Source organism: Pelodiscus sinensis, chromosome 2, assembly GCF_049634645.1.
Source record: "Pelodiscus sinensis isolate JC-2024 chromosome 2, ASM4963464v1, whole genome shotgun sequence".
Classification (NCBI taxonomy): Eukaryota; Metazoa; Chordata; order Testudines; family Trionychidae; genus Pelodiscus; species Pelodiscus sinensis.
This window is the reverse complement of record NC_134712.1, coordinates 219626722-219641961: the sequence shown is the minus strand read 5'-3', so window position 1 is coordinate 219641961 and position 15240 is coordinate 219626722. Positions and strand designations below refer to the sequence as shown.

The 15240-nt window shown below is 37.0% G+C and overlaps 1 protein-coding gene across 1 annotated transcript in view; it reads right to left on the bottom strand.

The window, feature by feature from the left end:
• SLC39A12 (solute carrier family 39 member 12) overlaps positions 1-2462 on the bottom strand; it is a 37995-nt gene extending 35533 nt beyond the window's left edge. Inside the window, exon 1 of the mRNA XM_075919817.1 lies at positions 2130-2462. Within this exon, the coding sequence (XP_075775932.1) occupies positions 2130-2399 (270 nt within the window). The 5' untranslated portion in view covers positions 2400-2462. The remainder of the gene's footprint in view (positions 1-2129) is intronic.
• Between the last annotated feature and the right edge of the window lie 12778 nt (positions 2463-15240).

The window sequence follows — 15240 nt, the reverse complement described above, 5'->3', positions numbered from 1 at the left end:
CTCATGTTAAGCCAATCTAACCTTTCAATTTTATGCTGTGGGGAATAAAGGCAAATATAGTGTATGGGTGAAATTTCTATAATTGTACCTCAGGGTTTAGAAAGGATAACTTGAAGTCATTAAACGATGTTGATATTGGCAAGCAAGATGCTTGAAAAGGTAGTTGTTAATGGGAGGGCAACAGGTGCACTGAAAGAGCTGCGGTTATCAGAGAATGTGATGTCCTCCACTGGGAATACCTTAAAGAACATAAGAATATAAGAAATGCCATACTGGGTTAGACCAGTATCTGGTCCATCCAGTCCACTATCCCAGCAATGGCCAAGGCAAGATGCCTCAGAGGGAGTGGACAGAACAGGTAATCATCACATGATCCCTCTTCTGTCATCCATTTCCAGCCTCTGACAAACAGAAGTTAGAGACACCATTTCTACACATCCTGGCTAATAGCCATTGATGGACCTCACCTCCATGAATTTATCTAGTCCTTTTTTGAACTTTGTTAAAGTCCTGGTCTTCCCAACAGCCTCTGGAAAGTAGTTTCACAGGCTGATTGTTTGCTGCATGAAGAAAAACTTCATTTTGTTTGTTTTAAACCTGCTACGTATTAATTTCATTTGTTGGCCCCTAGTTCTTATGTTATGGGAACAAGTAAAAAACTATTCCTTATTCACTTTTTCCACACCAATCATGACCTCTATCATATCCCCACTCAGTCACCTCTTTTCTAAGTTGAAAAGTCCCAGTCTTTTAAATCTCTCTTCATATGGCACCCATTCCAAACTCTTATAATTTTTATTGCCCTTTTCTGAAGGTGACAGGGGAATATAGAATTGATTCATCATTGGTTATTTTGCTGCTGTCAGCTTGCCGAAGCCACAAACACCTGCATGACCTTACTTTCAGAATGCTTATTTTCTAAAATAAACAAGCCCCTTTCTGAACTCTTTATTTTTGAGGAATATACGTAAGAATTCCGCCACCACAGAAGAATGTCATTTTTGTGCACCCGGATGATAGAGGAACTGCAGATACTGCTTAAGGAGCGTCAAGCACATGGCCATGGATTCTGAGTGCCAATTAGTAAAGAAGAAAGAAAGGGTTTAGTAAAAGCATCAGGCCATGATTTAAATGCAGGATGGAGTCTTGTTTGCAAATTAAATAATATAAAAAAGCAATGGCCTGTAATTGTTAGAACCCCAGATTCGGAAGGGAAATGTGAGTCTGATTGTTTCATTACATTTTGGCTTTGTTGGGAGGAGGAGAGAGCTGGGACTCTCATCACTCTCACTGTTTGGGAAGCTCCAGTGCCAAGGAGGAGGGTTAACTTCTGGTTCTGAAGAGAGCAGATGTTTCAAGATCAATTGTTGTCACATGTTTTCCTCCATTTTAAGCATGTGTTAGTTCATCTTACAGGCTTTCAAGCTTATAAAAAAGCCACTGTCAAAGTACCATTTGTCAAAGCGAGCCCAGCAGAAACTCTGAAAAGGGTTCAGAGTTTCTCCTTTGCTACCTGCCACTAGTCCCTGTACTTTCTATAAACCTTGCCCCATGGTGGAAGAATGTCAAGGAAATTCCCATTTCCCTATGCAGGAACAACCCCTGTATTTACCTTTCATCTTTCACACTGATCTTGATCTGCCTGAACAAAACAATTTTACCAAAACCACCCCTAAACCTTGAAGACTGGGGAAATGGATTATGTATCTGAGCAAACCATGGGGTGGGTTTTAGTTCTGCAAAATAACAAGCAGAATGATGACATTACACAAAACCATTCCTATTTCTGCCCGTCCATTGACAATGTAAATTTCTTTTCATGTTTCAAATTCAAGCTAATGATACAACTGTAGGACACAGTAAAGAGTGGAAAACCATAGTTTGAAAATAAATATCTGAAAATTTGGCAGTGGATTATATTACCAATAAGTGACAGATGAATGGATCTAAGTTTTTAAGGTGTACCTGAAGTACTCGGAGGCTCTATTTACAAGAATAAATAAGCAATATAAATTATTAGTAAACAATCAATTGCAGCTGTTCAATTTTTTGGAAGAATGAATTTCACCCAAATAAATTGTTTCAGAATTCACATTTTAAATGTACTCTTCATTAACTGATACACTAACCAGATTACAATCCTCCTGTATCCCATAAATCCACTGTGGACATTCAGTTCTCTCCAGTAATATTTTGATCAGTTTTCTTGAATGATTCTTGTGGATCTCAGTGTAGTTGTCAGCTGAAAGAATGCGTAAAACTTCTGTCAGATAGCCTTGGCTTGGAGTATAGCTGCTTTCTTCCTTGTGCTCTTTCCTAGGCTGTGCTTCTGCAGTAACCACACCAAATATGAAAGCTGAACACACCACCCAAGCTAGATACTTGGTCAGAAAATACATTTTCTCCTTGCCTATATGTCCGTGTTGAGGGTTGAATCGTGATGTGTAGTTCACAGCTTAAAGTTGAACCCTGAGGAATTTGTATGGTAAAGAAAAACAAAAAACATTTAATTAGAGTGACTGCAATATGTATGAAAGGATTTATTAATTGGATGGCTAAGCTGATTTGCAGTGACAAGCTGTTTCTGAACAACGGGTGTTTTGTAGGGACTTTACAGCTTGAAACAGCAGGAAACTAAGATGACAGTGGCCTTAAAAATGCAGTGGAATTACTGGAAAATGGTTAAAAGGAGAGGCTATCCTCTACATTGTAAGTTTTAAATATAATACCCATTTTTCATTTCCCTGTTACATTACTATATTTGATAAAAATCTCCTTTAGTAAGTGCAGGAAAAATACCATTGCTTTCTCTTTTACTCCATTATGAAACAGAGTCCCGAGGGCTGGTAAATGTGCTTGCATATGAGGGAAAATACAGCATTGTTCAGGAATTCTCATATAAATCATTAGTACTGATGCCTAGCAATGACTTCTAGTGATTTTTATCATAAAAGCACTTTAAAAACATTAATTAACATGAGTTATAAAGCTGACTAAAAACAAACACAAAGCATTTTAAGGGGAAATTGATGATGTCAGAGGAAAGAGTTGTAAAATTGCTTTAGTTATGCCATTCATGCAACTTGAAAAATATAGAAATGTCCCGAAAGCAACCAGTTCTCACTTTTAATAATTCTAGATGGAAAGATAGCATTCCAAACTGTAAAAGCAAACTACCCTTGCCATATCTTTCCTAATATGCTGTAGGATCTGTCCTTTCTGTAATCTATGTTGATACAGGAATATGCCAGTTGTATAAGAATTCAGTGTTTGTTTTCCACTAAAGTTTTCCCATTACTGAGAAGCAGACATTTGGAAATATACATACATATGTTAAAGAGCCACATGCAACATCTGTTTCTTTTCTCTGTACAATAATACAGATCTGATTTCCTTTTTTAAAATGCTCTGCTAACAGATTGCTAACGTAATACTTTAGCTGAATTATAAATTGGCATGCATTCTGATAAAAATTATCATGGTATACCACACTGTGAAAGTTTTGGTATTTCAAAACTTATTTTAGCTTTAAAAGTTAGCATTTAGAAATAAGCATCACAATTATAGGGACATAACCACTTCTAATATTGTTTTCTTACCTTCAGTAGAAAAAAAAAAAAGGATGACTCTGTACTTCTAGCTTTATGGCCTTTTGAATCCCCAAAAGTATTTAGCTGCTGGAAAGTCTGATGTTTTTAAAATTCCTTGATGGTGCTCTGGAAGCTGGAGAGGATTAGTTTATTCCTGCCTTGAAAAGTTTTCAGTTGCTATGGAGAAAGCTGTTCTTAAGGTAACAATAGAGGTGGATAGGAATTAGTACATGTTCTTCTTGGCAGGTTTTAGGCATCACATTATTGACTGTATTTAGCTAATTATTTTGGTAGTTATCATTTTCTGTAAACATTCCCTATTTAACATCAGCAGATGGCAGGATATATGGTATCTGCTAAATAATACATGTTGTAGCAGATAATGTACGTGAGAACATGAGAATACCAGTTTCTCTACATTATTAGAACATGGAAGCAGTTTTATAACATATCTGAGAAAAAAAACTATATTCCTGTGTTAACTGAAATCTTTGTTTGGTTGCAACTGAGAAATCAGAGTAGAAATATTTTCTGGCAGCTCTTTAGAAACACATTTTTCTTAAAGGGTCACTTTACATGGAGAATGGGCCCCAAACATTGTATTTGGTAAAATAAACAATCAAAATCAGAGATTATCAAAAGTCCCACCTGTGCCAAGGTTCAAGAGTTAGACTTGGTACAGATGATAAAGTAGAAAAAAGGAGAAAGAAACCCTCCCTGACCATTTACACTGCTCTGTGGCTGAAATGGTAAGTTTCCAGTTTCAGTAGCCCAAGTTATTCCTGTGTTCCTGCACTAGAAAGGGGTGAGAAAAGTCAATGACTAATGCAGCAGTTCTCAAACTGTGGTAGGGACTTTTTAATGGGGCTGCCAGGTATTTTTGCTTCAGATTACAGGGACCCTGCTTTGGGTTGAAGCTCTTTGGATTTGACTTTGCCCCCCATACCTTGCCTGGGATAGGGGGATTTGAGTGGGGCCTTAGGCTTCAGTTCTCCACTTCTGGGGTTGTGAGGTAATTTTTGTTGTCGTTGTCAGAAGGAGGTTGTAGTACAATGACGTTTGGGAACTCTGAGGCTAAAGAATCTGGATAGGGGTAGAACCACCAAGCTCATCCTTTTTCTGTCTCCCAAACCTGCTGTGCAGGGATGCAGAGAGAGCCATATTCCCTAAATAGGGTCCCCAAAACCTGGATTTAACTTTAAATGAACAGAAATGTTACAATAAATAAAGATAGGCAACCCTTTTTAAATGCAAACCCTTTTCTACAGGACTGTGAACATGGAAACAATTCTATTCTATATTGGTTCTTATACTGTGCTCAACACTCGTATCTGAGGAGCTAATGACAACTTTGTGATGGTTTCTCAGAACCTGCAAGTGACACCCAACTATAAACAAAAGTGAAACTGGCCAGCTGAACTGGAGTGAAAAGCAAAATACAAACAAACTTTTTTCAATAAGGTAAAGTAATGGCTAATAAGTGCTGATATTTTAATATTTAAAAAAACAGAACGAAGTTATTCAAATGCAAAGGCATCTGATATTTTTATTAAAGTATATTTTATTTTAAGCTTGATAAATTACAAATGAATGAACAGATTTCTACCAAACACCCACAAACCTTCATCTGTGTGCTCAGAACAAATGGGGGAATTTCAACCCAAAGGGAATATTCAAAGTATCTGAAAACAGGGATTCACAATTTAAGTGCTTCTTCTACCTTTGGTGATTTCCTATAGTGCCATCACTATGATACTATGACAAAAGCATCCACATTTGTTCCACTAATAGAAAATAATTATTCAGATAACAAGAAAATAGCCTGCTTAATTTAATATGGTGAGTGTCTAACATGGAGAATAAATATGGGAAAAATATCAAATGTGTCCATGAAATTCTCAGTGATTTCAGATGTACTGATCATATTTTAAAACCTGAACTTGAGAATGTGTTTTGTCCACATAAAAGTATACACACACAGAGGATGATGTTTTTATCTTTTAGAGAAGCCAGTATTTGTAGGGGAAGAGATCAGACAAACTGCACTAGCGGAGAATATTGAAAGGAAATGTGGAGAAAGATACTGGTAATATATCAACATTCACATTGTAGGCTACTAGGAGTAAATGTATTGTAAGTTAAAGGATGATGGAAAATAAATGGTATGGGCAATGGAGACTTGGATTTTCAAGGAAGCAGTCAATTCCTATTGCAAGTCATACCTCTTATTAAATGAATTAGTGTCAGGGCAATGTCATTTGTGGATCAAATTAATATTGTACTGTATTATCCCTATCTGCTTTTATGCTAGTCTCTGCCGTTCAGTCTCTCATTTCTCTATACGATGTATTTGTGCTTTCTTCCATCCTATGCCCTCTCTGAAGTAGACTGTAAAACCATTACTATATCCCTTCAAATCCGTCTTCAAGGCCGGTTACCACCATCACAACTCCTGGAAAGTGCCAACTGATGACAATGAACAGAAATCACCTCCTGCATGTATTTTAAGACTGATCCTAATATGGACTATGGACACTATGGCAAATACATATAAATTACTGAATCTGTAGCTACTGTGCTAGGATAGTGCTATGGATGGCAGAGAGCCTTCAAGTCACTTTCACAATTTACTTTAGAGAAGGAAATTTGATGCCTAATTGATTTTACTTTACAGGTGTTCTTAGATTAGTTTGAGCAGAAGTGCAGTGGATGTGTGTCCCCGCCTGCCCTTTTTACATAGCTATCCCTGCCAGCCTTCCAAACTATTTTAGTTTCTTAAATTGTTTCCTTCCTGCTTTCTAAGCTCTGTGTAATGTGTATATTGTGGTTCCATTGTGCATAGCGTTTTATATATAAAATGTTTACGTATTAAATCCTTTGATGTTAGAGAGCTGAGATGTTCTGAATCAAAGAGATTTTCCAGCAAGCCATGTGATGGTGACTTTGTGCATAGTATTTGCCACTTCTCAGAGAGAATATTAGCATCATGGCTGGCCTATGATAGACAGGTTATGAATAAGTGAGATGTTAGCTAGAGATCTTTCTAAATAACCAGGCCAAGGACTAGAATTAAGAGTGTGAAGCAGGTGGAATATTCTATCTGTTAAAAATACAGTCAGCATTGGATAGGTATCATGGAAGGATATTTGCAGAGTGCTGGAGTTTACTACTCTAGTAGATGTTCACATTTAGAAGCATGTGATCCAAGAAGAGTGACAAAAAACAGGAGTTCTTTGAAATTCAGATCCAGTTTCAGACATAAATTTTGCTCTCACACCAGTGCAACCCCTTTCGGCCCAAAGCGTTTGTATAAGATGATCAGAACTTCTATTCTGTGAGTGTGAGAGAGGCCAGTTATGTAAAGCAATGTAACCAGACAGGGGGCATGACAAATTCATACAGTTACCCTCTTCTCTGAAAGAGTTATTTTTTGTACTCATTTTTGCAAAGGTGAACTAGTAAGACTTCTCCCACCTACACACCTGTTGTGAGAACAAAAGCAGATTAGCCATTTTTAAATGCCATTTACAGCTTGCACTTTGCAATTTAATGGTTGTCAAAAGATCAATGATTATACAATGTAGGCATATTAAAGGTCTTTATAGAACTGTTCTCTTAGACAACTGAAACATTCCTGTAAGTGCCAGCAACCTAGCAAACACCTTAATTTTATTTATATACCAAAGTGGGAGAGGGTCTATGTAACATCTTAGCAGAAAAACCATAGTAGCTTGCTGCTTGTGGAAAACTGCTATTGATATTGAATTCTTGTTCCTAAAATACTGAAAAACATATTTTGATGGAGTATGCAAATGAGCCAAGAGCCTCTTTACTAATCACAGCAATTACATCAAATGAAGAGAGAACCCTGTGGAACTGCAGATTTCCTCCATGTTATCAGTGTGATGTGTGCACGTCTGCTGTAATTAGATCCATAGGGAGTGTATTGTAATATGAAAGGATTTCATTCTCCACACAATCTAAGTAGTGTTTCAATGCACGTCACATCATTTGCCAATAACTTAATCCTGAAGTGTTCCCATAAATAATTTCAACACTTTAACACCATCCTAGGATATTTAGTTTCATTGGCCAGTCCTCCCAATATACTTTATTTAAGCTTGGTGGAATTATTATTTTATTTTTTATAATTTGGACAGATAATATCAATTTTATATTTTAGCATTGTTTCCAATTTTTATTTATTTAAATTTAGTTGCAGGAAACTATGCACAAATTGTCAATATCCTTTGTCAAAGTTCAAAAACCAAATATCCTTCAATCAAACTCCTAAAAATTCTCAAGCAATATTTTCCTTACAAATTAAGATTATTATAAATGGAAATATTTTTCATTTGTATGTTTGCAGAGAGTGAAATCAATATTTACGAATATTTACAGATAAAATTCTAATTCTATCTACTCTAGTCATAGTTTAAGGGTTGTCAGTAAACTAAAATGAATTAATATTATTAAAATACATTTTCTATGAGGTATATATTAATGGAACATATCTTGTATTATTCTAAGACTCCTGATCTATCTCTTTGGTCAGTAGGTGATGGGATTTTCAAGCTACTTATATTGAAATAGATAATAAATATATTTGCTGCAGTGTATTTCAGGTGATTGTCTTTGCACTTGTAAGGTGTGTCTACTCAGCAAAGTTATTTCAGAATAATGGCTATTATTCCGAAATAACTATGCAAGCATCTACCCAGCAATTCTGTTATTTTGAAATAAGTTCAAAATAAGGGACAGGTTATTCCGACTTCTGTAAACTTCATTCTACGAAGAATAATACCTATTCCAAAATAGCTATTTCGAAATAAGGCATGTGTAGATGCTGCACTTCTGCTAATTTGAAATAGCCCCTCATCAGGGCCATTCTAAGTTATTCCTCTTGGGGCTCTAAATCGAGATAGCACATCTACATTAGGGAAGCCTGCCTTGGACTAATTTTGAGGCTTCCCTGCACTGTAGATGTGCTATTTCAAAATAAGTTATTTCAGAATAACTATTCTGGAATAGCTTATTCCAAAATAACTGTGCAGTTTAGCCATAGCTGTAGTGATTTCTTTTCATCGATAGGCAAGTTATTTATTTGCATTACAGTCATTCCTAACTGAGGTCAAGTCCTCTTGGTTTAGGTAACTGTACATAGAGAGCAAAAACAGTCTTTGTCCCAAGTAGCTTATGCACTAAATAGACAAGGAAAAGAAGGGAATTATTGTTATTCCCATTATTCAGACTGAGGGATGGTGAGAAGGAATGGCTTGTCCCAGGTCACACAGTAAATCTGTGACAGAGCTGGAAACTAGACCCATATTTCCAGAGTAACTGAATCATAAGACCATTCTTCCTCTCCAATTCCACTATGACGTGCTTTGCTACAAAGTAATTAGCATTAACATTTTCCCTCAGCCAGAACTACAGGAAGAGAGGAAGGGAACAGCTGTTGCATATATCCTCCAAAACAACAAGTGCATAAAGGAAGACCTACTGAAAATAAAGTCAAGAGACTAGTCACTAAATCTGGTATAGAGAGACTTATTATGCCTCCTTAATTAATCCAAGGCCTCTGAAGTTCTTGGGATTCATGCCCAGAAAGGGCAGGCATAGTTGTTTAAAAAATAACGTGTGGTACTCATTGCCATAAGATATCAATGGAACAAGAACCTAGAAGGATTAATAAAGTGATTGAAAATTTATGCAGGTAGTGAGGTCATCTACTGTTACATAAATTCTGACTTACTGATGCCACTATAATTTCCTCTCTTATAATCTTTCCACAGCTGAGTATTTGCACCAGGATTTCTGTTGGTGAAAACTAATATGAATCCAGTGTCAAAAGGCCCAGTCTTTCTGTGGAAAATACTGTTCAATTACTTTGGTTATAATTATAATGAACTCACACACACACACACACACACATATATAATGCATTTGCAAGGGGATGAATTTGTTGCTGCTCATTTTAATTCTTCAGTTTACACACATTTCAACATTTTTTAGGACAATTATATTCTTATCTTCTTCATTGACTTATTTTTAGCACCATAGTTAAAAATTATTATAAAGGGATCTAAATGTTATACTATGGTCATTAGACAGCTGTGTCAACTAGTTTCACTATCTCCAAGACATTTAAGTTAAATGGATGTGCAAAATGAGTTTAAACTTTCCTTGTTTTTGTTTACTTTAGGCCCATAGGTTTTCAAATATCTGTCTGCTCCTTTAGATATTCAAAGAAGTTAATTTCTAATGAGCAAACACAGAAAGTTGGTTTAAGTAACAATGTTTTATCTAACATAAGATACTTATGCCTAATGACACATTTCCAGAAAAAGGAAGTTTTAAATCACCAATAACAAATTATACCATTTAGCATACCATTATAGAGCCTATTAGCTTACATTTGAAAAATCCATGGCTAAACCTATATTTTGATGATTCATCCTCCCACCTGAAAAGGATTCCACTTTAGCAATGTGCACACCATCTTCATAAAATCAGTGTTGTGGGATAACTATCACAATGTGTTTGAGAAAGAAACCAAAAGTCCCTTTGTACAGCCTATGCTATTTCACAAAATATTCACAGATCGCTTTTGTACTTAATAACCAGCTTTAATAAAAACTGAGGATAAGCCAATGTTTATCCACACTGCTTTGCTTACATCACTTGTTCTCAAAATCTTACTCATGAAGCACATATGGGTGATCTAACGAGATACCTCTAGCACAACAGGAAGGAGTCTGTCTTTTTTATGATTTGCTGCTAGTTGTTGCCCAAGGCAGGGATTGCATTTCTCCAGAGCTTTTACCCATGATCAACTTTGTAACTTATATTAAATCAGAGACTAGACATATAGAACCAAACTACAGTGACCTGAAAAACTTAGAGAATCAGGGCTAAGGTCAGTGAATGGAAATTAAATAAATAAATGCAAAGTCCTTTAATCAGGGAGATGACAGAAACAACCCCTATACATGAAGGACATGTAACTATGCAGTTAGTGCTTAATTTGTAATGAAAGATGCTGGGGTTCAAGCAATTTATGTATTTTTTTCACAGTCATAGTTGAGGCAGCCCTAGAAGTGCTGGAGCTATGAACTGTTAAGGCTAGAGGTGTTGGGCCTCGGCCCTTGGACAAATTAAGCACTACAAGCAGCCAGTCTCATTGCATTAAATCAAGTCTCCCCCCATCCCCCCACACATACTTTTTCTCCATGATAGTGTGCTAATGTTACATAGTCAGGTACCCGAGAGCAATAGGTGATGCTAGAAGAGTTGGGAGAAGAGGGAGCCAAGGAAGAGTTTGTTAATTTTAAGAAATGGTCCCACAGAATAAAAAAGCTTGAGAATTGCTGGGTTATATTTTAGTTTTAGTCTTGTTTCTCTATTTGCTTTACTTGACAGCCTGCATGTAATGTTCCATAAAACATAAACCTTGTACTTCTCCTCAAAGTATGGAGACTGTAAAAATAATAACTGCTTATGCTGATATTAAAAAAAATATGCAGAAGATAAAAAAAATCAATAACTATTTTAACTGATGAAATACAATTGCGATTCAATGTTTCATATACTGTATTTGCATAATTTTATTCAGCTCAGGAACAATTCTTATTTTCTCGTAGTAGAGGACAGACTGTTCATTCCACTCTGTGTTGGCTACAGAATTCTTTGCATTTCTACCTCTTGGAACAACACGGCCATATTTTACTAGTGTGTCAGAGAATTTATCGTCTGTTTGTAGTTGGCTGGGTCCTTTTATTTTTCTGTAGAGGAAATAGACTGAATCCAGCTCCTACTAGAATAAAAGAAACAGAATACCTACAATCCAAATCGTATTATGATATGAGCAAATTGAAGAGCTCATCATGCTTTTTTCTCTCCTATAAATCAGGGCAAAGCAGTTGCTGAAGATTATGAGAAATTCCAGAAATGAGACAATGGAAAGCAATACCTCTACTCTTAATTATAAATGCAGTTTATTATGCACGGATGTTTCTAGTCCATGGAAATATTTTGTAAATAAGGTCAAAATATACAGGGAAATATTAAATGTAAAGAATGCTCAGCTCAATTAAAAATGAAACACATTTCCTACATTCAGAAACAAATAAGGCATAAAGCTGTTGTAGAATTTTTATAATTTTAATCTAAAAAGACTAGAAGATTTATCTGGTGTTGCTTAACTCAAATACTTTTTTTGTTCTTCATTTAAATCATTGTTCTGTGGTGGGGCTGCGGTTGAACTGTTCAGTATACAGGCTGTCCCAGGTGGAGAGGACAACCCCAGCCCCCTCTCATCTCAGCAGCTTGGGGCCAAGTTAGAAGTGCCTTTCCATGGCCGTGGCAATTGCAACTTAAACAGCTGAAGGAAAGGTGCATGTCTCAGGCTGGGAAACAGACAGCACACAGACAGACAAGCTCTCTGAAATAGATAGTAGATAGCTATCCTTTTCCTCACCCGTCACCTGCTGGCCCAATGGGATTACAGCTATCCCAGTCCCCAATTCTGGCCCCTTGCTGCCCCCCTGTGGTCATTCTTCGGTATGATCTACTACCAGACCTCTTGCTTTCCATTTTATGAGAAACAAATTCTAGGCACATCCCATTGTCTTGAAACAACCCTGGCTTGGCACAACCCTGACCGAGCTTTAAATTATGGTAAGAGGAAGCTGCATACCAAATTTGGTGATCCTAGCTTTTACCGTTTAGGAGGCGTTCTTGAACAAATGGATTGACAGACCGATGGATGGACACACAGAAAGACTTATATAAGGAAGCTTCAGGGAGTAGCCAAGTTAGTCTGTACAGGATAAACTTAAAAAACAACAAATGGTCTGGTAACAATTTATAGACTAATAAAACACGTACATGGTATCATGAGCTTCCATGGGCGCAGCCCACTTCTTCAGATGACTGGAGTTTTGAGTTTAGGATGTGCAGACCCAAAATAAACAGGGGAAAATATTACAAGGATTTCAACAACTTCCACCCTACCATCAACCTCAGCCTGGACCAGTCCACATGAGAAATCTACTTCTTGGATACTACAGTACAGTTAAATAATGAATAAATTTCCATCACCCTATACTGGAAATCCACCAACTGCTGCACTTCCCTTCATGCCACCAGCTTCCATCCAGACACATTTCTCAATCTATTATATATAGCCAAGCCCTAAGATACAATTGGATTTGCTCCAAGCCCACAGACAGACTCAAACACCTACAGGATCTTTATAGAGCATTCCTAAAACTGAAATACCCACCTGGAGAAGTGAAAAAACAGACTGACAGAGCCAAAAAAGTAGCCAGACATGAACTACTTCAAGATGGACCCAAAAGAGAAAATAACAGAACTCCACTTGTTATTACCTACAGTCCGCAGCTCAAACCCCTCCAATGCATTATACACAATCGGCAACCCATCTTGAAAAATGATCCCTCACTCTCAGTGGCCTTGGGGGAAAAGCCTATCCTCGCTTACAGACAACCCCCCAACCTGAAATGAATTCTTTCCGGTAACCATGCTACACAACCACATCATAAGCATCCAGGAACCCAGCCCTGCAATCAGCAGTGGTGCCAACACTGCCCACATTTTATACAAGCGAATTCATCACTGGAGCCAACAACATAAGCTACCAAATCAGAGAATCACTCAACTGCACATCCAGGAATTTGATCTATGCGATCAAATGCCAGCAATGCCCTACTGCTATATATATTGGACAAATTGGATAGTCCCTACAGGAAAGAATCAATGGACACAAATCAGATGTACATAAAGGGAACATACAGAAACCTGTTGGAGAGCACTTCAATCTACCTCATCACTCTTTAAAAGATCTCCAGGTGGCATTGTGGTCATCTGATATTTTGTGTTTGACATTGATAAAAGCTGGTCTTAAATAACCTAATTTGAGAGTATTATGTGTCTGCGGAACTACATTTTTGCGTATTTTACTTACACACACACACACACACACACACACACACACACACACACTCTCTCTCTCTCTCTCTCTCTCTCTCTAATGGGCAAGTATTCTCTGTCTTCAGAGAATAGCAATATCAATAAACATATACAATATGTACACTGTGCAACATGCCATAGCATACCTACTTCAGGCATTGCTAATAATAAACCTAGTATATTGTAATCCATTTTGTTTTAAACCAAAGATAGCTTGTACTGTGAGAATACAAAACATTATAATTTCTAGTACTGTACCCATATGATGAATACATTTAGACACAGAATTCATCCCACTGATTAAAAAGTTCTCCTTTATTCCAGTCAATTAAATCTATTGTGGTGTTGTCTATTTGTCATCACTTGCCTAGTGTTCAAGAGAAATGTGTGCATAATAAACGATTACCTGTGAAGAATGAAACACAATGTTCAAAGACTTAAAAATACTTAACATTCCAGAATAAAAGCCAGAGCAGCAGTGAGGAGAGAATGTGGTAAATGTGACAAAGTTATTTAAGCTAGCCAACTTCTGAGGGACCTGATGAAACACAGTGAACAGGCAGTGTGGTGGCAAATGAAAGTCAGTATTGGTAAATGCTAAGTAATGCATATTGAAGGGAAATTTTGAAACTATTGATACAGAGTGCAAGGTTCTAAATTTAACTATATCAACTTGGCAAAGAGATCTATGTATCAATATAGATAGCTCAGTGAAGACCTTGGCCTAATGTGCAGCTGCATTTAAAAAAAACCAAGATGCTAGGCTACATAGGGAATGGGATGAAGAATAAGATGGAGGATATAATGACTTTGTATGAACTGATGGTGTGGCCTCATCTACAATACTTTGCACAACACTGGTTACTCCATCTCAAAAATAATATTGCAGAATTACAGGGAGTTATAGATTCCAAGGCCAAATGGGATCTCACTGATTATCTAGCCTGACCTCTTGGATAATACAGGTCACTGGTTTCCCAAGTATTCTGGAACAAATTTTTTAAAAACCGTGCCATCTTCATTTCAAAATTTTTGGTGATGGGAGGTCTACCTTGACATTTGGTAAATTGTTCTAGTGGTTAATTACTCACACCATTAAAAGTTTACACATTATTTCTGGTCTGAATTTATCTAGCTTCAGCTTCCAGCCATTGGATTGTGCTATATCTTTCTTTGCTTATTTGAAGAGTCTATTATTAAACATTTGTTCTCCATGTGGGTACTTACAGACAGTCACCCTTTAACCTTAACCTCTTCATTAAGCTAAATGGACTGAGCACCTTGAATCTATCACCGTAAGGCTTATTTTTTAATCCTTTAATCGTTCTTATGGATTTCTCTGAACGCTTGTCAATTTATCAACATCCTTCTTGAACTGTGGGCATTAGAATGGGACACAGTAGTGAAGCTCTCACACTAGTACTGAACAAGACCAGCTGGAGCTCAAGTTAGACAATGTGGGTATGTGCCGGGAGTCCTATGTCTTAATCCAGCCCTGGATAAGGCTCAATAGGAGTGATGGCTGATAAGTCACTGAGGTTTCACTAAAAGATACACTGAAAAGACTGCCAGTTTTAGGACCCTTGGTGAGCACAGCTGGCACATCATTTTCTACAAAACTCCAGGAGAGGACTAACATTCAATGGTTGTATTGTGG